The following is a 24385-nucleotide window of genomic DNA, read 5'->3' on the forward strand; positions in this document are numbered from 1 at the left end:
TACTCTCTTTTAGTAAAAAAATTGTTGAGATCTCCTTTCTAGATGAATAGGAGAGATTGTAGAAGTTAGTTACTGATTCGGACAAGTAGGACTAGGATAACGTCGTCGTTTCTGATGCGTGAGCATCTTTCCTATCTTTTCCTAGTGAATTTGTATTTAATTTGTTGAGTTTAATCAAGAATTAATTATCCTTTAGCCACTATGGATGCTACTTTGAGTCTTGTGAAATTCTGTTTATTTTAGGTAGCATTCAGCTGGATTTAATAGAGGTTTTGCAGAAAAAGAGAAGAAGGCGAGTGATGCTGTCAATCCTGACATCTCTGCACTCAAACCTACACAAATGGAAGGAGTACAAGAATTAAAGGAGATGACCAGCGAGGAGCAACGTGTGCGCGTACCTGACGCGTGCATGTGATTTGGAGATGTGCACAGCGACGCGTGCACGTACTTGACGCGTACGCGTGACACGTGAAGAAGACCAATGACGCGTACGCGTGACATGCGCCACGTGCAGAAAATGCAGAAAACACTGATTGCTTTAATTAAATTCTAATTAAACTTTAATTTTTAAATAGGAAAAGATATTATTTAGTTTTAAAAATTATAATTTAAAATTATTAGGATTAGATATAAAAGAGAAAAGAAACTTCTCTTTTGGGGGTTCGATTTTTGATAATGTAAATTACAGTTTACCTGAATCCTAGTTTTCCTCTCTAAACCATGAGCAACTAAACCTCCACTGTCAAGGTTAGGAGCTCTGTCTATTTGTATAGATTGATTTTATTATTTTTCTATTTTAATTCATATCCTGATTTATAATTCAATAATTGTTTTCGTTCTTTATCTTATGAATTTGGATAGAACGGAAGTATGACCCTCTTTCTAATTGAGTTCTTGTATAACTTGGAAAAGCTCTTTACTTGAACAACAGCTTGAAAACAATTTCTCGTAAATTCTAATTATCTGAAATTAATGGGATACGTGACATATAATCCTCTTATATTTGGATAATTAGGATTTTTGTGGCATAATAACTAGAATTAAATTTCACCCCCTAATTGGAATTAATTGACCAAGGAATTGGCGGTTGATGAAAGTTAGAGGAGACTAGAAAGGTCTAAGGAATTAGGGTCTAGTCACATATAGTTTGCCAGGAATTGAATCTTGCATGATTAAAATAAATCAATAAGAAAAGTCAATCTGAAAAATAGATAACTCTGAAGTCTTAACTGCCTTTTCCATATTATTTTCCCAACTTGTTTACTGCTTGTTTTTGATATTCTGAAATTACTGTTAATGCTTTTGAACTCTTAAAACACCATTTTCTACTTGTCTAACTAAGTAAATTAATCAACCATTATTACTTTATCCACCAGTTCTCGTGGGATTGACCCTCATTCACTTGAGGTACTACTTGGTATGACCCAGTGCACTTACAAGTTAGTTTGTGATTGTAAATTCCGCACCAGTGTCCGATCTCTATGAGGTCGGGTAGGTGTCAATCTAGCCAATATCTATTAATTGGGCCTTACTTATTTTAAGTTTGACTAAGTTGTAGGACAGGATATAAACATGAACCACTAATTTTTATTTCTAATATTTACAAAAAAATTGAGAAGAAGTTATTATAATTATATCTAAATACACATTAAAATATTTTAATATATATATATATATATATATATATATATATATATATATATATATATATATATATATATATATATATATATATATGTTTAGGAATGAAATTAGAATACCCGAAACAAAAAAAAATACAAAGAAGGAGTAAATAATAATTTTTTCTTTACCATATTTATTTATCATTTATTATTTTTTTTATTTTAAAATGAGTAAATAATATTTTATAAAATATAAAAAGTTTACTCTATAAAATATGAAAAAAATGGCTTCCGATTTATGGAAGATGAGGTAATGGTGGTGCATATATTTCAAGTATTGGTGGTGTATGTAGTGTGAAGTGTCATTTCCTTATTCGCTAGTGACATACCCGTTGATAAGAGTATAATAAGGGCAGTGAATCCGGTTTGGGTTGCACATGCAACAGCTTTGTTACCTTCTTTCTCTCACAATTGTGAATTGTGGTTCCCACATGTCCCTAAAGTCCTCACTTTCTTTTTCTTGCTGCCACTTCCCTCCTTTACCATAACAATACTGGTTTAATTTGCTAGCTTGCTATGTGAATGTAATATATATGCACAAGTGCACCTAAATATTTCAGAGAGAATTAAGGAGAGATAGATAGAGTGATTGTATGTATAGATGGGAAGCTACTGGGTTCATGTGTGTTTATTTATGATATTATTAATGGTCATAATAGGAGTCACGAGAGGAAATAATGAAGATGCAGAGGTGACTTATGATGGAAGATCTCTTATCATTGGTGGCCATAGGAAAATTCTCTTCTCTGGTTCCATTCACTATCCCCGCAGCACTCCTCAGGTATCTATGTTCATGTAATGCCATTCTTCTCACACAGTTCAGCTGCATTATATTTATTCATTATCTTTCTTCTTGTTTTCATCTTCTTCCATTAATGATATGTTTGAGGGTACATTATATTGTTTTCAAATCTATTATTTGAAATATGAAACTGGCATTATATATATTAATCTAACTTATTAATTAGCTAGCTAGCTTGCTTGCATTGTTGGTTGACCCAATCCAAAAGCTGCATTCTTTTGGACACTAGCTTGTGTCTGGAATCTTTGTAAATTAAACTAATTCACTGTTACTCAACTAGTTTGTAGTAATCACTGTTGCAACTTGACTGTTTTTCACCAACACCAAAAACACAGCTGTAGCTGCCACCTAATACTATAATTAAATTCAAAATTCAAACTATGAAAGCTATAATTATGATTATTATTTTTTCAACCTTCCGGGTATGTCATGTGTGGAGGGAATAATTAGGAAAATACAAGAGAAAGAAAATCATTATATATAGCTATTATTATTAGTTTTTAATGTCTAGAACCATGCAATATTATTCTAAAATTAAAAAAGAAATATTAGTATATTAAGGACGGAATCTAAGGTATCAATCACATGACAAGGCTTTACACATCCAAACAAACATTTTAATTTTACTTTTCTTTTTAATTCTTTTCCACCATCTTAACTACTGAGCTACTATTTAGCCTTAGGAAAGTGATCTTAAAGATAAATAATTCTGAGTTTTTAAACTAAACATTGGTATGAAAAAGACAAAGTGAATTTTCCAAAATAAAACAGCAATATATACTACGAGGGGCACTTATACATATTTATTTTCTTGCATGACATCAAAACCAACAAACATAGTGAAACATAAACCACAAAAAATTGTCTTTTTAGTGATGAGATGTGGACGAAGGTGCCATTAAAGTCAATTTGTTCACTTGTGAAAAAAAGGACAAAAGAAAAACTAAGATTCAGGATATTAACATTAATAATTTGTCAAGTACAACCAGTTATTTTTCAAGTAATATCAACCAAATTTTTTTAAAATGATTTTTATTTTGAATTTTATTAAATCTTAAATATTAAATTTTAAATTTTAAATATTAAATTCTAATTTTAAACTCTTCAAAAAATAAAATTAAAAAATAATTTTATAATAAAAATAGTTAATATTGATTTAGTTTTCTAAAAAGACAGAAGGGTTTTGACTTTTGAATCGAAATTGGTGGATATTTAATATAATATATATGAGGTTTTGATTATAGATGTGGCCCGATTTGATAGCGAAAGCAAAAGAAGGAGGGCTGGACGTTATTCAAACCTATGTATTTTGGAATATCCATGAACCCCAACCCGGCCAGGTACGTATACGTACGTATATACGTATTTTAATGTAAAAGCTAGTAACGTGGATGAAATGAATAAATAAATAAAAATACATACATAGGACAGTATGATTTCAGCGGCAGATACGATTTAGTGAGATTTATAAAGGAGATTGAAGCTCAAGGGCTATATGTGTGCCTCAGAATTGGGCCTTACATCGAAAGTGAATGGACATACGGGTAATTTCCCTTCTCACTCTTTCTTTCTAGCTGGATGCAAGACAACATCGTATTACTACGAGAAATACTATAAAGCCAGTAGAATTATTGTTTTTAATCGATTATTAATCATTAATATTTAAAAATATAGGTTAAAAATATATTATTAGAGTACTAAATTAAAGAAATTAAATTGATAACTAAGAATGAGGGTTAAAAATAATAAATTTTAATGAGACTTTAATTTATTATTTCTTTATTATTTATTTTATGAAACCAACAAAGCTGGTTAAGAAATACTTATTATCATCATCATATCCTGAACTGAATTGAACTTGGGGTATGTAGGGGATTCCCATTTTGGTTACATGATGTTCCTGACATTGTTTACCGAACCGACAATGAACCGTTCAAGGTCACGTCGCACTTTAACTTTGTCTAATTTTTTTGTTATGATCACATTATGTTATTTAATTTTCTTTTTCCATATTTATGGTAGGTGTTTGAAATAATTGATATATTTATGTATGTTTAGGCGTACATGCAAAATTTTACGACGAAAATAGTGAGCATGATGCAATCAGAGGGCTTATATGCTTCTCAAGGAGGTCCAATTATATTATCGCAGGTATGAACGAAGCCCCCAACAAGCCAACAACACTTGATTAATTAATGGAAATTATAATGATAAAAGAACGTATTAGATTGAGAACGAATATCAAAACATAGAACATTCATTTGGAGAAGAAGGAAGCAGGTATGTTAGTTGGGCTGCTGATATGGCTGCCTCCCTCCAAACTGGCGTACCTTGGGTTATGTGCAAGCAAACCGACGCTCCTGATCCACTGGTTAGTCACATTTATATTAATTATTTACTTACTTACTTAGGATATAATTATTAATCCTACTTAGCTTCTACCATGTATTACATATTAAGATTAATGCATGTAATGGAATGAGATGTGGCGAAACCTTTACTGGACCGAATTCCCCCAATAAGCCCGCACTCTGGACAGAAAATTGGACTTCTTTGTAGGTTACCTCACTCAACTAACTAGCACTACTTATTTTATATTAAGCAAAATATTAACTACTGTTTTCTTTAATTTAATTTTCTCCTGTCATGTTATTTATTTTTCTCTTGAAGCTATCAAGTTTATGGTGGTAAGCCGTACATAAGGTCTGCAGAAGATATTGCATTCCATGTCACTCTTTTTATTGCAAGAAAAAATGGAAGCTATGTCAACTACTATATGGTAATTACTCATGTATACTAATATATTCAACTTTGTTCTGTGTAATTGGTTACGTTAGTTATTGCATTGTTTGAAAACTTATTAGTACCATGGAGGAACTAATTTTGGGAGATCAAGCTCAGCCTATGTTATAACATCTTATTATGATCAAGCTCCACTTGATGAATATGGTAATTAGTATTATTACAACATTAATTAATTATTCCCTTGAAGAGTTTATACGGCCTTCTAATAAATTTGTCCCCCCCCCCCCCAATAGGTCTATTAAGACAACCCAAGTGGGGCCATCTTAAGGAGATGCATGCTGCAATTAAATCTTGTTCTACCACCTTACTGCAAGGGATGCAGAAGAATTTCACCTTAGGTGAACTGCAGGAGGTGACTACCATCTATCACATCAGGTTTATTTTTCACCAATATAATTCAATCCCCAAATATTCCATTGATTTTATTCGGTTTCAATTCAACCAGGGTTATGTTTTTGAAGAAGAAGAAGAAGACGGAGGATGTGTTGCTTTCCTTGTAAATAATGACAGTGTGAATAAAGTTACTGTTCAATTCCAAAACAGATCATACGAATTGCCACAAAAATCAATGAGTATCCTACCAGATTGCCAAAATGTCACTTTCAATACTGCAACTGTAAGTATGAACTACTCCATCACAATTAATAGAAGACTAATTAATAAGATATTTAGTGATTTTATATAACTTACAACATATACTAAATAAAATGGTTGTGTTTATTTGATCAGTATCTTTAATATGAATTCATGCACAGGTAAATACTAACAGCAACACAAGAGTAATAAATCCAGTACAAACCTTCAGCTCTGCTGACAAATGGGATCAATTTCAAGATGTCATCCAAAACTTTGATGACACTTGCTTAATATCAGACTCACTACTCGAGCATATGAACCTAACCAAAGACAATACGGATTACCTTTGGTATACTCTAAGGTTAGTTGTTTAGATCCCCAACAAAATATTCTCTAATTTATCAAACATATATATCATGTTATTCCTTACTATTATAATGGAGCAATCCAATGACGAAAACAGTTAAATTTATGAACAGGTTTGAACAAAATTCGCCTTGCAGTGAAGCAATACTTCATCTTAAGTCTGCTGCTCATGTTGCCCATGCTTTTGTGGACGATACATACATAGGTAAGTAATTATTGAATCATTAATTTGAACCCTTCACAAAAGAATTTCAAATAACTCAGCGTTATGTATGGTTGGTTGGTATAGGAGGGGCTCATGGAAATCACAATGACAAGTCTTTCATCTTAGAGGTCCCCGTTGAACTAAATGAAGGGACACACAATATTTCTATTCTCAGCGTTATGGTTGGACTCCCGGTAATGTTTCTAAAATGGACTTTATATATGATATTCCTTATTATCTTTCATAACAAAATTAAAGTACCCTTTTTTTTGTCCCTTTTTAAATTATTGAAAAGGATTCAGGGGCATTTCTTGAAAGAAGGTTTGCTGGTTTAACCACAGTGGAAATTCGGTGTAGCGAAGAGTCCCATGACTTGACCAATGCTACATGGGGATATCAGGTTGTTTATACTTTTGTTGAGTTATTGAGAAGTATAATGTGGCATTATTTTCATGATGGGTCTCTTGTTGTGCATTACAGGTAGGATTACTGGGGGAGAAGTTAGAAATATATGAAGTACAGAATAGCGATTCTAATGAATGGTGTGAACTAGGGGACAACCCTACTAATCAGACACTCGTTTGGTACAAGGTACTGTAAACCTGAATTGGAAAGTGTTTGTTGCAGAGAGAAATTATTGATGAATAGTAATTAAAGAGATACAATAAACTGCATGTAGAATGTATTTGATTCACCTGAGGGAGATGAGGCAGTTGCACTGAACCTCGAGTCAATGGGAAAAGGCGAAGCTTGGGTGAATGGACAAAGCATTGGTCGCTATTGGGTCTCATTCCATGATTTCAATGACCAACCTTCTCAAACACTGTAAGTTACTTACTTTTTTATTAACCTTAGTTGTTCATCAAATAATAAGAATAATGGCTTGTGTGTGTTACGATATATGGTAACAGGTACCACGTGCCGCGGTCGTTCCTTAAGGACAGCGGAAATGTTTTGGTTTTGTTTGAGGAGGGAGGTGGAAATCCTCTTCGTATCTCACTCAACACTGTTTCTGTTTCTCTTTCATCCTCATAGAGATGCCTGTTTTTCTCTGTAACGTTCTTCAAATTTCGACACTCAGATTGATTCTTTGTGATATCCAAATTAACATCAACGCAATAAAAAGAAATAAGACGAGAAATGTCCCATATTAAACGGAACTAAGAAGGGTAAAATTAAAGTCTTATGCTCTGTCTGATCTATGCTTGTTTTCTATTTTTACTGTTTATCTTGATTATACAAAAAGGGTGCCTCATAAAACACGTCTAAAACTTTTTTTAAGATGTTTTTTAATAATTACAATTTAATACATATAATCGATTAAATTATATCATTTTTGTTAAAATTAAATCAGATAAATTAATTTGATCCAAAAAATAGTGAATCAAATATTGAACTAATCTAAATTAATATTATTTTTTTATAGAAAATAACTACAATACTCTTATTATATAAAATGACTAAAATACTATATATATAAATTTAAATCTTTTAAATTTTGAATTTTCACTTTAGAAGATAAAGTGTAATATCTCACTTTTGAATAATTTCTCTCTCATATTTTCTTTTGACCCCACTTATAAAATAAATAGTGAAAAATCACGCTTTATTTTAAAGTAAAATTAAGATATATATATATATATATATATATATATATATATATATATATTGTTGAAAACTCTAAATTATAACCCTATGACGATAGAGAATTAAAGGAGTAGAATTTAGAATTCTCAAAATTAATATATATAAGAAGAATATTTTAGTCATTTTCTATAATAAGGGTATTAGTCATTTTCTATAAAAACAATATTAATGTAGGCCGATTTAAAATTTGATTCACCATTTTTTCGGTCAAATTAATTTTTCTGACCTCATTTTAACAAAAATAATACGGTTTAATCAATTATATATATTAAATTTTAATTATTAAAAATATATTTAAAAAAACACATTTTAAACATCTTTATTTAAGTGATTCCTATACAAAAATTGATATTAAATTATTATGAAATAAATTTATGTCATATAATTATTTTTTATTGTAACATATCAATTATTTTAAATAGGTGATAATTATTAAAACAATTTTTTATTATTGAGCCATGTCAACTATTTTAAATAGATAAGTAGATAACAATCAATAGAAAAAAATTTTATATGTTATAATTTTTTTACAAAAAATATATTTATTATTTAATATTTTTAATTAATTGAATTTATTAAGTATCATTAAGCATTTTAATTATAAAATAACATCCAAATACAATTAACATCTATATTAAAATAACAATAACAATAATTTTTATTTATAAATATTCAAATTACATGTTATTGTGATTTATTTATAGTGTATAATCAACTATACTCTTATTAGTATTATTTTATTAATCTCACAATCTCTCGCATAAATAGTCAAAAATTTCTTCAGTCATTTTCAATTTTGGCACAATAATATTAAAATTATATCATAGAGTATCATTATTCAACAAATAGATTAATATGCGTATTTGCTTTATAAATTTATTTAGTACTATATATATAATTTTTTTGTGTGACTATACTATATATACAATTAATCAAATACAATAGACAACAATACTAAAAAAATTAGCTAAATAAACTACATATGACAAGCTTTGTTTATTCATTTTAAATTATACTGTAAAAATACAAAAATTACATCCTTATGTGATTGTACATAAAATAAAATTTATAAATTCAAATATTTTTAAAATAAATAATTCAATATATATAAAATATTTATAGTTAAATCAGTTTTTATTATAATTATTATTGTAAAATTTGGGTAAAACACCTCCATAAATCAAAGAAAAATGAATTTTACGCGAATCTCCCAAATTAAAATTGGTTACGTGAAAAAATTGCATTTTATAAAGTTTGAAATTTTTTATTATGCATGGGTTAATAAGAGTACATTATAAATTTTTATAATACTAAATGAAATATTGAAATCATGTCAATTCGATTTATTCTTATTCTTAATAATTTGAATTTTATTCAATGCCTAAATCGAATTGAATTAATTTAATTTATATAAAAATATGCTTTGGTACATGCACGTAAGGAATTTTGATTTGAGGGTTTTCGTAAAATTTATTTTCTTTTGATTTATGAAAGTGTTTTACCCTAAAATTTATTGATATAATTTTTAGCTTTAAGAATTCTATAAATTATTTTATAAGTAATTATAAGACAAAAATTTTTCTACTATTTTTAATTATCTAAGAAATTACATAAAAGAATTTATAATATGAGTTTTTAGTAAATTGTATGGATCCAAATTTTATTTGGGCGGTATTAAATTACTTTTCTACCGCCGAAAGATTACTCTTACAAAGCATGAGATGCCATGACTCTTTAAGGTGATGCGTGGAGGGCACTGAGCAATCCACGTGGATAAGGAAGCAAGTGGCAAGTTGCAAAACACTACACGTGGCGGTATCAGCGATCATGTTCGAATCATTATTTACACTTCGTCTTATGGATATATCATTTCATCTATCTCTATCTGAAAACTATGTAGTTATAAATCTTCCGATCTGCAAGTGTCACTTTCATCACATTCTGATCCTTGTTTCAATTTGAAAAACTATGTCGGGCGTGTCGTCGTTAGCAGTGTCTGGAGCAGGAGCAGAAGACACAAGGGTTCCAACAACCCCTCCCCGCGAGAGAAGAAGATTATTATTTCAACACGAGCATGACGACGTTGCTTCTCCTCCTCTTGGTAGCATGAACCTAATGGGTTCACTGCGTGTAATAGAGCTTCAACTCGTAGCCTTTATACTAGTCTTCTCAGCAAGTGGCCTCGTCTCTCTCATGGATCTCGCTTTCCCTGCATTCGTCACCATCTATGCCTTCGCACTCTCGCGCTTCTCCTTCCCGTCGTATGGGTCTCCACCCCAACAGATCTTCCACGCAAGTAGGTTGTTTCAGGCATATGTGGTGGTGGGAACAGCCGTGGGAATGTTCTTGCCTCTTGCGTACGTGTTGGGTGGGTTCGGAAGAGGGGACCAGCATGCGGTTCGTTCAGCGAGTCCACACCTGTTCTTGCTATCTTTTCAGATACTGAGCGAGAACATAATGAGTGGGTTGTCCATATTTTCAGCGCCAGTGAGGGCGTTGGTGCTGTTGATGTACACAATTAGAAGGATCTCAGTGGATATTGACTGGTTAAAATCAGAGTGGCTCAATACCACTCTCCCGCCAAATTTACAATTCAAGGTTCCTTTTATAATCCCCTAAACTCTTGCTATTTATCACACTATTTGTATTATGACCATACCATTTAAATTGAATGGGTGGATGCTGCAGGATGTGGCATGGTTTTGGTTCGGTAGGATTCTAGGGTTGACCAACCTAGTTTATTACTCCTTGAATCTTTTTGGGTTCTTGATTCCAAGGTTCCTTCCAAGAGCGTTTGAGAGGTATTTCCAGTTCAGGGCAGAGATCCACGCTAAGGCTGACCAAGACTATGTGGTGGACAAATCCCATTCGCCAGAAAAACAAAACAAGTCGCAATAACTTGGTAGACACTTGCTCCTTTATCTGCGTTTATATAATCCAACCCAATGCATTTAGTTTTTTTAATCAATTCCGCCGCTACGTTACCAATAATATTTTCAACTCATGGCTATAAAAGTGTATTTGTAGATGTGTTTAATAAAAATGTCTTTTTTATGGTTATGTTTAATAGAAGTATTTTTATAAATATATTTTCTAGATATGTCTCTTTATATATGTGTTTAAAATATAATAATTAATTATTATTAACAATATGTTAATAGATAATATATTGGTATTTTATATATTTTTTAATATATATTATTTGTACAGTTTTACACATTTTTATTTTTAATATTGGATTAATAATGATGTTTTTCTGAATTATAATTTATTGTGGTATTTTTTTAAAATGTAGGATGATTTAATTTAGAAAATACTCGGATCCTTTAAAAAATTAAAAAAATTTAGAGTACTCTAAATTTTTTTTATTTTTTAAACACAAATCGAACTAACTCTAAATTTTTTTAATTTTTTAAATACAAATCAAACTTTTGATTTATGCACTTCAATTTTTTAATACAAATTAGACCTCTAATTTATATATTTTTTATAGTTTAAAAAAAAATATGATGTTAAAGTATATCACTCATCTTACTCCTATATTTAAATTTTTGGCTCAATAATTTTTATATGGAAATTAGATTAGTGTTTTGCTTAGTAATGGAGGAGTAGTGTGATTTACCCGATGGTGGACCTATCTTTAACACGCAGGGGCGTGGTGGCTGCGTGGAGTGGCAGGTGAGATGACGTGGCGCCGGATGAGTGAGACACGGTGGCAAAACGCAGAGGCGTGGTACCTCATCACGTGGGGGCGTGATGATGATGTGGCGGAGCAAGAACTAGCCACGCTGGCATCACGTGGGGGCGTGATGATGATGTGGCGCACCAGGATTTGGCCACGCAAGCACGTGGGGGCGTGGTGGGGTGCATCACGTGGGGGCGTGATGATGTGGCACGTGGGGGCGTGATGACACGTGGCAGTACGTGATTCGCCTGAGGCAATCAAAACGTGGGGGCGTAGTGAATGCTACCCTCTATATAAGGCAGTGCACAGCTTCATTTTCATTCTGAGGAAGTGTGTGAGTGTTCTTTGAGTGTATTTTTGGTGTAATGGAGGGTACTACAAACTTGGTAGTGTATCGCGACGGTGAGATAATACGTAATACTCATGAGGGAGTGAGGTTTGTGAGCCAGAATCCGTTTTCGTTTGTGGTTCCATGCACCATGACGTTTATGGAACTTCAGAATGGTCTCTGCCAAAGCATGGAGAACGGAACGTTAATGAGAGTGAGCAGAATTCTGTACCGGAATCCGGTTGTAATTTTTGGTGGTCTAATACAGTTTGATACCATGCCAATTACTGACGAAGTGACTATGCATAATATGTTTCAAATTCACCGGCAGACGCAGATGCGACAGCCACATATTGAGCTGTATGTTGAGTTTGAAACCGTAGAGGCGGAAGGGATTCAAAATGAATTAGAGGTGGAGGATGATAGAGCAGCAGTGTACGAGGGAATGAATAGTGACAGCGAAGAGGACTTCGAAGCTACTTATGAAGCCGGCGACGAAGACGAGGATGGTGATGTGGGAGTTGAGAAAGCAGCTCATAATGTAGTGGTTCACCCATCGATTAGTCAACCGATGAACGTGCCACCTTTTATGCGTGAGTTGGATCTCGACGCCATGCATGCACCGGAGTTTCCGAAATATTCAAACATAGGTACGTGATGACCAAATAATATGTTATCTTTAATATATACTTTGGATTGATTAGTAAACGATGATGGGCACTTTCTGTAGGCGTTCCTGATCCCGAGGACAGAGAGTTCCGGATTGGAGTGGAATACAGTTCTAGAAAGTCGGTCGTGGCAGCAATTAGAAGTTACACTATCGCTAGAGGAGTTGACTACGAAGTGTATGAGTCTGAGCCACAAACGTTCTATGCAAAGTGCAAGATGTACGGGCGTGGGTGCGACTGGCTTATCCGAGCCAGCTTGATACGGAAAAAAGGTTGTTGGGAGATACGCAGATACAACGGTAGGCACACGTGCACAACTGGATTGATTTCACAGGATCATTCCAAGTTGGACTCGGACACAGTTGCTGAGGCTATAAGGCCATTGGTCGAGACTGACCCGTCCATAAAGGTGAAAACTATAATAGCCGAAGTCCAGTCAAGGTTCAACTATACCATCAGTTACCGAAAGGCTTGGTTGGCAAAACAGAAGTCCATAGCGAATGTTTTCGGTGATTGGGAGGAGAGTTACCAAGCCTTGCCGTGGTGGCTCTCGGTTATGGTTCAGAAGATTCCTGGGTCAGTTGTGCAGATAGAAACACGCCCACTCTACAATGGGAATGAAGAGGCTCAAGGGGTAAAAATACTTCATCGCGTATTTTGGAGTTTCAATCCATGCGTTAGGGCATTCAGGCATTGCAAACCCCTAGTACAGGTTGACGGAACACACCTATATGGAAAGTACAAAGGTACACTTCTGGTAGCTGTTGCACAAGATGGGAACCAGAACATTGTGCCTATTGCTTTTGCTTTAGTGGAGGGGGAGACAGCTGATGCGTGGCACTTCTTTCTAAGGAATCTGCGAATGCATGTTGTTAAAAAAGATGGTGTGGGTATGATCTCGGACCGGCATGAGTCAATTCGGGCAGCGGTAAATCGTTCCGGAAGTGACTGGCAACCTCCAAGAGCATGGTGGATGTTTTGTATAAGGCACATCGGCAGCAACTTCCTACGCGCATTCAAAGTCCCTCACTTGCAGAATCTTGTGGTCAATATTGGGTATTCAAGAACGGTGGAGGAGTATAACATCAACTATAAGAGGTTGGAAGAGCGAGGTGAGGCATATGCCAGGTGGTGCGATGCCATTGGGCTTAGACATTGGGTATTGGCATTCGACGAGGGACATCGTTGGGGCCATATGACGACGAACCTTGTCGAGTGCATTAACTCAGTGTTGAAGGGTGCCCGTAATCTACCTGTGTTGGCACTAGTTCGAGCAACATATTATCGGTTAAATGAACTTTTTGTGCGGAAGAGTGCTGAGTCTTACGAACGCAAACGTGCGGGACATACTTACTCCGTATTCGCACAGCAGCGGATAGAGGCAAGTATGCAACAGGCTGGGAATATAGTCGTGCACCGTTTTGACAGACGGAATGAAGTATTTGAGGTGCGCGAAATGACTAGTGGAAAGGTGTTAGTCGTTGATCTTGCACGACGTACGTGTGACTGTGGGCACTTTCAGGTAGAACGAATACCATGTCGTCATGTTATTGCTTGCTGTGCTAACCAGCGAATCGATTGGCACGTGTATGTGCATGACGTGTACAAGATGTCAGAAGTTCGTAAGGTATATAAATTTGAGTTCTCACCGTTAGGTGATGCGGAGACATGGCCTCCGTATGAGGGACCCACATTGGTCGCTAATCCCGCCTTGAGGCGAACGTCAAAAGGTCGACCAAAATTGACCAGATACTTGAACGAAATGGACTCACGCGACATGCGTGGTCCTCGGATATGCCGTCTCTGTGGTGCCCAGGGACATAGTCGGAGTCGATGTCCTCAGCGTGCCGGATCGAGTGGTGGGGGGGAATGACTTTTATTTTCATTGTATTTGTATTTTTGAATTTGCATTTTTATAATAAATTTTCTTTCTTGTCTAAGTCGTGTTTGAATTTTTAAATTTGATATTATCCGTTGATGGTTAAGAACATGATAAACACAGAACATTACAATACATTGAAACACAGAACATTACAATACATATTCTAACTACAAATAACATCAACCAACATACAGAACATTAAAATACAGTGAAACATACTATCAAATCTTAAAAACCCAACCCGATGCTCACTTCTTACGACCCATCCAGTGCAATGCCTTATCCATCATGCTCAGACCTGGCTTTGACGGAGTATACCTATCAGGTGGATGTCGCTCCGTCCGAAGGTCATATGGGTGACCTGCAACTGGGTCACCCATACCTGTCTCTACACGAGGTGCCGACCCACCCGCCCCTGCTGGATCTGCTGACCCACCCGCCTCTCCTGGATGTGCCGATCCACCTGCCTCTGCTGGAGCAGATGCACCGGGGTTGTACTCGTCAACAAGTGTGTATGTCCGCCGAAGGAATCCACTATCACACGATGCACCTTCCGACGTGTGGTCGGAAGCAGGATGCTCCAAACCATGGCTCATACCAACTGGTGCCCCACGTGGATCAGCTGTACCCGACGATGAATGCAGAGCACTAAAATCTGACCAACCACCCAAACTAGCATTGGCCCAATTCTGTAGTTGTTGATCTCCGTGACCGCCGATGGAAAAGTCGAACCAATCATCAGTACCGGCTGGAATCGTCAGTACCGGCTGAGAGTGATGAGAGTGGTGGCTGTGCTGAGAGTGATGAGAGTGGTGGCTGGACGCACTATGGTCCTGTGGCTGAGGTGGCTGTGGTACATAATAAGGAACCGGCTCAAACACTGCATGCTGAGGTGGCTGAGGTGGCTGAGGTGGCTCAGGTGGCTGAGGTGCAGGTGGCTCCGGTGGCTGAGGTGCAGGTGCATGAGGAACATATGCCGACAATCTCAGCAGATGTCCGAATGAGCGCACGTACCAATCCCGATACTCCGGGGTCGGTATGAAGTCCCATGTCGGAAGGGGGTGTAGATCCCGCATACGAGTGTTTCGCCTGTTGCCCCACTCCGCTATCCAATCCCCAAGCAAAACTGTCCAGTCATAAAGCTGCACTCCGCGAAGAGCCATGCAATGCTGCTCTAGTGGAATGTCCCTAGGTGCTCGCGGTGGGGGCTGTAAGAACCCAAACTGACGCATCACTCGATCCGCAGGGTGCCACTCGATACACTCAAACGACAACAACGGAGCAACGATATCACACACATCAAGATGTCTGTGTAACTCGACGGGAATGTTCATTCCCTGGTACGGCCGCCACTCAAACTGCCACAGATAATTCGAATGTCAGAACCATAACATTAATCTTTGGATCTAGCATTCATTAAAACCATAAATAGTTACCTCCTGCATGTAGTCTATATCAACCCTAAATGTCACAACAGTCTTCTCCAACCACGCTGTACTCCGCTCCGCATGACTCCACCTGAAACATGATACAATGAAAAAATCTATGTCAGTAACCGTAACTGAAACATGCATAATGAATATATTGTCCGACAAGAACCATAAATATTTACCTCATGGCAACTGGTATCTCAGCAGGTGGAAGGATATGCCTCGGTACGGGTGAAATACACGGCATTCGCTCCCATGCCCAAACAAACAACAGGTTAAGAGGACCATCCATCTCCTTCGTATCATATCGTGATGCACGGCATAGTGCTCGGTAAAGATGAGCCAGACATGCTGAACCCCAACTATAAGTATGGATCCGCTCGAAATCGCGAAGCAATGGTAGATACTTCGCATGGGCATATGCGGTCGACTTATCTGTGAATAGAGTCGACCCTAACAGACAGAAAATCTGACATCTCACGTATCTCCTTATGGACTCTTCAGTGTCCAACGGCTCCGCATCTCTGACACTTCGAACCCAACCGAGCTTTATATAGGATTTTGAATTACGACTGAGAACCGGTTGACGACCGAATATTTCCATGCTGTGACTCTGAACGAAATCACTACTACTGTCAGTCCATCCACTCACGGGCTCTCCATCAATTGGTAAGCCAAATATATGTGCGACATCCTCCAATGTCACCGTAACCTCACCCACCGGCAACACAAAAGTGTGAGTCTCCGGCCTCCACCTTTCAACCAGAGCAGCTAACAACGGGTGAGATCCTCTTATCATCCCAATCCTAGATACGTGGTAGAATCCGGTGACACGTAAGTAGTTTTCAACCCTCGGGTTCCAACTCTGTGGCGGATCCAATTTACGCACCAACAAATTTCTGTTCGGCTGCATCAATAAAATTATATTTGTTATATTACCTATAAATATGCATGTATTATTAATAAACAAATATTAATAATAATATTTACATATTTATTTACTTCATTACAAACAAGCTATATATTTTTTTTTCTGATATTTATTTATTTATTACTTTAACAATGTATTAAACTTTTGAATTTGGTCAACATTTATATTATTTATTTATTTTACTATATATGGTATTATTTTTATATTTTTGCCGTAAAAAAATTTTTTTTTTAAAAAAATTTTAACTTTGTCGTATTATAAAAAAATATTGTATAACAATTAACTAATTATACACAAAAAAAGATTATATTTAAAATTAAATTAAATAACAGCAAATTAATTTTTTTTTATTTTTATAACAGCGGAATAATTTAAAATTAGCAAAAACAAACTAAATAAATAACATAAAAAACAGAAATAAAAATAAAAATACACAACCCTTCCGAGCTTATAATTTAGCAACTTACATAGATTGGATGATCCAAATAATTTACAATATGTTCCTCTGGAGCTTTATAATCACGAACCATTCTTTAAAATAAAAATAAAATAATATTTTTTTTCTTCCCTTTTCCCTTTTTTTCCAGCTGGGAACGGTGAGCAACAACAACCTCCTTGGAAGAACACTTCTCAGCTGCTTATATGGAGAAACACTAAGCTCTCCTACCCACTCTCCATAAAATGCATAAGGCTAGCTTCCTTCTTCGTTTATATAGAGCTTCAAGCTCTCCAACCTCTGCTGCATGCTGTTTACCGGGGTGATACATGTCCCCTGCATGCCAGCAGCTTCAGCACGCCCCCCGTGGTGCATCGGGGCTCTGCCACGCCAGCTCCACCACGCCCCTGCGTGGTGCCAGTCGCTGCATGTCGGCCACGTCAGCACGCCCCCGCGTGGTGTGCCACGACGGATTCCGGCCCCGTCATCTCGCCCCTGCGTGGTGAGCCACGTTGAATCCTGGCTTGGTCACCACGCCCCTGCGTGTTGACCACCACTTCCACCATCGGGTAAATCCCCCCATCCCCCAATATTCTCCCAATACACCAACACCTTTTCCATAAGAATAATAATTTCCGTAAATTTTTTAGCCACCGCTTTATTTTATAATTATATAGAACAATTTTATTATTATTTTTACTTTTTGTCACTTCTTGTTGGTGTACATTACTTTTTATGGTAGAGTACAAATATGCCAGAGAGATATTCAGAGGTAGTAAATGTAGCACTCTATCTCTCTTACTGGTTTTGTATTGTATTCATTTATTATTATATTCATTTATTAATGTATTAGACGTATTTATTCATTCACACTATCCATGAACGCGTCCTGTAGATGTTGAAAATAATAAAAAGTATTACGTCTACATTCGTGTTTTCATGTTTATGATATCTATAAATTAAAATTAGAGCAAATCATTGTATTAAGTCATGTGGAGAAAACATTTATATAAATTAGCCAAAACAAAAATTGGTTCATGAATCAATCGTTCATATTTCTATATAGTTCGAAACAATATAACTCGAACTTTATCTCCATGTAATTTGAATGATATTGATTTGAATTACACATGCACACACCTACAAATTCGAATTAAGGTGAATCGAATTACACCCAAGCACGTGTTCCTATGTAATTTGAATTTGACTGATTCTAACTACACAAAGTATAATTCAAATTAGTCTGGTTCGAATTATACAGGGCTACGTGTATAAATATGGTGTGAACGTGAATTGATCTCATTAGAGTGAGAAAATAGCTAGTGAGGAGAATTTCGTAGTGTTAGTTCATCACAGAGGATCGATTAAGAGGGAGATCTGGTGTGAAGTTCACCGATAAGGATCCTCTCAGTATTTTGACCTTGTTAATTCTGTACTACAGAAACTTGGTCTACAAGGCGTGAACGGGTTAAGAAATTTTTTTTATCGCATTCCGATCTCAGTGCTGCAAAAAATCGTGAAGTATGATTGTTTCACGATCGGGAGTGATGAGGACTTGCAGGTCATGTTTCATTGTCGTCGGCAGTTTTCCGAGGTTAGGACACCTGAGCTGCTGGCAAAGTTGGTTGATGTCATATCTAGCTCGGGGGGTTCGAACCGGAATACCTACACTATAGGCACGGTAGCCGGTTCTAGCTCCAGACCTGTTGGTGTATCTTCGTCTGTCCCTGGGAATGAACCTCCGATCGAGCCTGTTGCCTCCCCGTCGTTCGCTGTTGATCTCAACTATAGTGGAGGCGGAGAGGTTGGAATAAGGGATATTGTGCCGACTTTTTCACAATGTGCTGCACCGGCTGGTCTGGGCGATGCATTGCTCTGGATGATGTTGATGATGATGATGTGGATCCGGATGACAGTAGCGATGATATTGGAGCGAGTGAGCCAGCTGGGGCTAGAGGTGGTTCAACTCTGGCACATAGCAGTACCCTCCGCACTTTTCATCTTTGGACTTGGATGCCATGAGACAGGAGGGGGTTCCTGGGGAGCCTGCTGGATTTGGTGCTAGAGATGGCCAGGGTTCTGCAGGTCTCACAGTTTCAGGTTGGTCAGTAATTTCAGGATGAAGATGAAGCTGTGTTAAGTGTGAAGATGTATAGCATCCGACGCAGGGTACAGTATAAGGTGGTGGAATCTGACTATCGCCGGTATGCTGGGAAGTGTTCTGAGTTTGGGAATCGGTGCACATGGTTGATTAGGCTTAGTCTCCGGTAGCGCAAGGATTTTTGGGAAGTAAAACGGTACAACGGACCACATATGTGTCTCGCGACGTCCATCTCTAGCGACAACAGGAGTCTGGATTATCATGTGATCTCGGCATTCATCATGCTAATAGTTAGAGCTGATGCATCCGTCAGCATCAAGGTGCTCTTGAATGCGACGGTGGCACACTTTAGGTTCAGGCTGACGTATAGGAAGGTTTGGTTAGTGAAGCAGAAGGTCGTTGCCCACATCTATGGTGATTGGGATGAGTCGTACAACGAGCTCCCGCGGTGGGTGTTACGTAAAAAAAAAAAACGTACTAACCTCATCGTTGATGACCCCGGCTATATGAGTTACTCCATCCAAACGATATGATCTGTCCGCATTATGCCCCATGGACTGAATATCTTGCTCGAGCCTTTGTTGGAGTCGAATCTAGGTCGTTTTCTCTGGAATTTGGTGGGGCTTGATAATGGAAAAGTGGTTCGAATGAGGTTGGTTCAAACTCCTTTTATAGGCGAAGCAAGTGTAATTCAAAACACTCCAATTCGAATTACTACTAGAGCCAAAAAATGAATAATTCGAAACAACCAAATTCGAATTACTTAGAAACGCGTGCGTGGGTGTAATCCTCATTCGAATTACTGGGTGTGTGCGTGTGTATGTAGTTCGAATCAGTATGATTCGAATTACATGTAGCTGAAGTTCGAATTAGGTTGATTCAAACTATATAGAAATGTCTCCTAGTTAATTTATGAACCAGTTTTTGATTTGGCTGATTTGCGTAAATATTTCCTCCCCATTGCTTAATACAATGATTTGCCTTTAATACCTGATGCATTTTTGCTTGTCATCTAAAAGAAACATTATTTTGGGGTTCAAGTGAGGGAATTCTCGAACATCCTCCAGACGTGAAGTCTATATCAACCCAATTGTCAACTATAAAATATAGCACACTTACAAAATTTGATCATATACACAAGACAGTGGAAAACTAAATACTGCAAGTAAGATTGCCAAAAAAAGTACATAAGTTAACTCTCATCCATCATTGAATCATGAAGTGCAGCTTCTTCTTCCTGGAGGGATGATAACAGAAGTTGTTTAAGTGAATAGGGTAAAATTAATGACCAAGTAAACTGGTAACTTGGTAGAATGAAAGCACATACCACCAAGGCATTAAATTCCGTCTCCTCATCTATCGCATCTATGATGGCAGGATCTTCAAGCAAGTCCTATTTATAAATGTTATCAGCAGCCTCAATCAATTCAAGTGCCTTATGCTAAATCTTACAGTGACATTATAGATGTAATAATAGACAAGAAATATGAGTTTGGAACCATAAGTTAACAGCCTGTAATATTGTGAACTTACATCATCGGCAATTTGTAGCATCCCCTTCTCGTCCTAAACAGAGAAACAACAAAGGAGGCCACATTAATTACATACTGAACTAGACTGCCAAAAACTAGGAACTGAATGGTATTCAACACTTCATTCACACCAGTCTTCTGGATTGTTTCCAGTCAACTATAAATGTAATTGGCGAGATAAACTGTTTCACGATAATATGATACCACTTGTCATCTAAAAAGTTACCATATGGAAGCTTACCTTGACAGCAACAAAAAGAAGTGGATCAGATGGCGTATAAATCATGTACTGGGCACCTTCCTGTAACACGAGATAAACATAAGCTTGCAGTAAATATGAGTATATGACCACTGCTCTAGTGCCATTTGCTTGGTATGGAACAACTTTGGACAGATACACGTATGACGATGTAAAATGGTGATGGATGATGGTCTAGGAGTTCTCCAGAAGACCCACTAATGCATAAACAGTTTATGAGTCATACAAGAAGGGATTTCCATGACAGTAATACACTTTTTTTTTCGGACTTGACAGTAACACTCTTGAAAAGATGGAATGTACACTAGTACATTTCAGTAAACTAGCCATTACCAAAAGGAGGGGGAAAAAAAAAAAAAGAGCTCCAATTAAAGCTTTGCTATTGAAAATAAACCTTTCAGAAGGAAACAAACAAATATATTTGTCTGATTGAAGGGTAACAGATTTACCAAATTGAAATACGTAATTTCCACACCTTCAGTTGGCAAACCATCGACTTCCTTACCATCATCTGCAAAATGGTGAAAACACCTGACATTAGATTCTGGGCATGTAATGTAACCCAAATAATTATGCAGTAGAAAATCCCCAATTACAGATTATCATCATCCTGAATACAGGGTATTGACAAAACTACACCATACATTTATATCAGCTACCAGATAGAAACATTAGGAATTAATTTGTGAAACAGAGAGCACAGAAATCCTCACCTGTGTGAAAGTCAAATATGTCTTCTTCTGAGTAGCAAAAACCACCACGTGCTGTATAACAGTACCTGATGTGGAGACGCAGAAATATTTTGTAAAGATGAAACACGCAACTCAATTTCATGATTTTCTACATAACAAAGAATCACAAACATACCCACTATGAACAAGATGCATGTGTATCTTGGCAAGTGCATAAGCTGCAGCTGGAACAATAGATTCAACTTCCTCATCACTGACCTAAATCACAGAAAGGAAATATGAACTCAAATGAGATTGATCCATCAGGTGGTGAGGAAAGTGAACTTTTTCTCATAATAGAGAGTGACCAATGAGGTCTCATTACTAACGATGGCGATTACAACTTAGGATGTGAAAAAACAGAAACTTACAGCTGACCATCCATCAACATTCGTGCTCTTTAATATCTGGACTGGCCTGCAGTATGATTTTTGTATCCATATCATTCAAGAATAGCAGAAGGCAGGGATAATAAGATATTGGCTTTGTGGGATAGTCATACAGGGGCAGGGAACACTGTTCTAGATTTAGAAGCTTTGCACTTACGTGTCGACTGGGCAGAGCAACAAACACTCGTCTCCATCGGAACTTCTGAAGACTCTCCTTATAACACACTCCAATGGAAGCTTGTTGGATGGATCAACCTGTCATTTGTCAACAACTTACTCAGAATTCATACATCCAAGGAATGCAACGAGCCACAAACCCAGCACACAAACACGGAGACACATGACACAAAAAGGAAAGACATTACAATCTTGATTCATTCTGTCACTGTGTCACATGATGTCAACTACAACGAAAATAAAATTACTCAAGGCAATCAACACAATCATTAACTAAGACATCGGTGCTCTTCAGCTCTCATTTCTGAAACATTATATACTCCAAAATAGGGGAACAATGACAGGTTAGATAATGAAAATGGCAATGTCTCCAGGCACTCTCATGTTTTTACCTTGCCAGTTTCTCTCCAAACAGTTCGACCGTGTACAACTTAGGCCTGGTAAAGCTTTTCTAAGAGGTACTTCTGTTTCTCAAAAGCAAAAGCACCACTACCTCACTTTGTATTTAATAAATAAAAAATATCATGTGCTTGTATAAAGCTTTGAAAATTTGGGGACGCCTTTGAAAGCATTTAAAGAGGTACTTTCTAAAGTTAGTTTGTACTTATCAAAATTGAAAAAGTCTTATATAATTTCATATATTAACAAATATCCAGTTTTATCCTTAATTAAATAATTGAGGCCAAATTAAATTCACTATCAAAATTCTTCCTCTAGTTATATCTATTATGACCATTTTCAATTTTAAAACCTATTTTAGTTCATGCTTGTTACAATTTGGTTTATCAAACATAGGTGTTAGAACTTTTAGAAAACTATTTTCAGAAGCGAACTTTGATAAGTAGTACTTTGATAAGCTAATTGTAAAAAGTAAAACTTTTATCAAATCGGCCTTACAACTAGAACCTCTAAGATTACATCATTAACAGCAATTTGCTAATCATCACCATCATTGATTAAGCTAAGACACGTGCATTCAAATTCATCCATAAACAACAACAGAAAAAACAATAATTAAAATAAAATAACATAAAATAGAAAACTGAAAAGCAAAAAGAACTCACAATGGTGGCAAGTCGATTTGTTGAAGTAAGGAGAACCTTGCCGTCGTCGCCTACGAGGAATCCAGCTGGCGGTTCTGGCAGCGGCATGGGAGAAGAAGAAGAAGGTCGGTAATCCAAATCCAAATCGAAATCCGAATCAGAAGCGCCAAATTCGAGGCCATCATCGTCAAAATCGTGCGGAATATCAAACTTGGTGAAACTCAAAGGGTTAGAATCGTCAGATTCGGGTGCAGAGTTAGTCTTGTTCTTGTTTTTCTTCTTCTTCTTAGTATTGGCGGCGGACGAGTTTCGTTTCTTCTGGACGGGACCAGAGTGTGAATTGGCGGCGCGGCAGAGAATAACAGCGGCTCTGACGCGATTGGATTCGTGGATTGGGAATGAAACTACTGAGTTGGGGCGCGGGCGCCATTTGAAGTTAAAGCTGAAGTTGAGTGGCGCCGTGGAAGAACCTATCCGTAGCGCCATTCTTCTTCTTCTTCTTGCACTCGGCAAAACAAAAAAGATAATATTACTCTCCATTTCTGATTTAATTTTACATCAACGGTTTATACTCTATCCTTCTCTAGATCCAACGGCCATAATCTCACTTTTCCTTTTCTCATTTCATTTCACAAACCGTATTTCTCATACTTGAATTTCACTTTTGTTCTAATTCTAACAACAAAATTAGGCAAATTTGAAGGAAAAAA

The 24385-nt window shown here is 36.6% G+C and overlaps 4 protein-coding genes across 6 annotated transcripts; 3 read left to right on the forward strand and 1 right to left on the reverse strand.

The window, feature by feature from the left end:
• The first annotated feature begins 2055 nt into the window (after nt 1–2055).
• Nucleotides 2056–7596, forward strand: LOC112791075 (beta-galactosidase 6). Its single transcript, XM_025833778.3, has 18 exons — nt 2056–2463; nt 3729–3824; nt 3916–4028; nt 4356–4422; nt 4543–4635; nt 4712–4855; nt 4945–5039; nt 5155–5263; nt 5349–5433; nt 5523–5641; nt 5735–5905; nt 6045–6226; nt 6345–6436; nt 6521–6630; nt 6732–6836; nt 6917–7027; nt 7116–7261; nt 7348–7596. The coding sequence occupies exons 1-18, from the start codon at nt 2284–2286 to the stop codon at nt 7469–7471; spliced, it is 2142 nt and encodes a 713-aa protein (XP_025689563.1). The 5' UTR covers nt 2056–2283; the 3' UTR covers nt 7472–7596.
• A 2378-nt stretch (nt 7597–9974) lies between these two features.
• Nucleotides 9975–18309, forward strand: LOC112791080 (uncharacterized). 3 transcript variants are annotated; one of them, XM_025833785.3, is made up of 3 exons: nt 9975–10681; nt 10772–10985; nt 17595–18309. In XM_025833785.3, exons 1-2 carry the CDS (start codon nt 10052–10054, stop codon nt 10979–10981), a joined length of 840 nt encoding a protein of 279 aa, XP_025689570.1. In that variant the 5' UTR covers nt 9975–10051; the 3' UTR covers nt 10982–10985; nt 17595–18309. The 3 variants fall into 3 exon arrangements, with proteins under 3 accessions (XP_025689570.1, XP_025689567.1, XP_025689569.1); XM_025833782.3 differs by lacking the exon at nt 17595–18309 and adding an exon at nt 11735–11879; XM_025833784.3 differs by lacking the exon at nt 17595–18309 and having other exon boundaries at nt 10772–11143.
• LOC112791076 (uncharacterized) lies at nt 11981–14892 on the forward strand. The gene is made up of 2 exons (XM_025833779.3): nt 11981–12746; nt 12827–14892. Exons 1-2 carry the CDS (start codon nt 12134–12136, stop codon nt 14635–14637), a joined length of 2424 nt encoding a protein of 807 aa, XP_025689564.1. The 5' UTR covers nt 11981–12133; the 3' UTR covers nt 14638–14892.
• A 2262-nt stretch (nt 18310–20571) lies between the features above and the next one.
• Nucleotides 20572–24346, reverse strand: LOC112791079 (uncharacterized). The gene is made up of 10 exons (XM_025833781.3): nt 23697–24346; nt 22613–22710; nt 22438–22483; nt 22203–22285; nt 22049–22113; nt 21785–21846; nt 21318–21377; nt 21078–21110; nt 20872–20937; nt 20572–20781 (listed from the first exon to the last, which is right to left on the reverse strand). The coding sequence occupies exons 1-10, from the start codon at nt 24213–24215 to the stop codon at nt 20737–20739; spliced, it is 1077 nt and encodes a 358-aa protein (XP_025689566.1). The 5' UTR covers nt 24216–24346; the 3' UTR covers nt 20572–20736.
• Nucleotides 24347–24385: the final 39 nt, after the last annotated feature.

This window comes from Arachis hypogaea, chromosome 3, assembly GCF_003086295.3.
Source record: "Arachis hypogaea cultivar Tifrunner chromosome 3, arahy.Tifrunner.gnm2.J5K5, whole genome shotgun sequence".
NCBI lineage: Eukaryota > Viridiplantae > Streptophyta > Magnoliopsida > Fabales > Fabaceae > Arachis > Arachis hypogaea.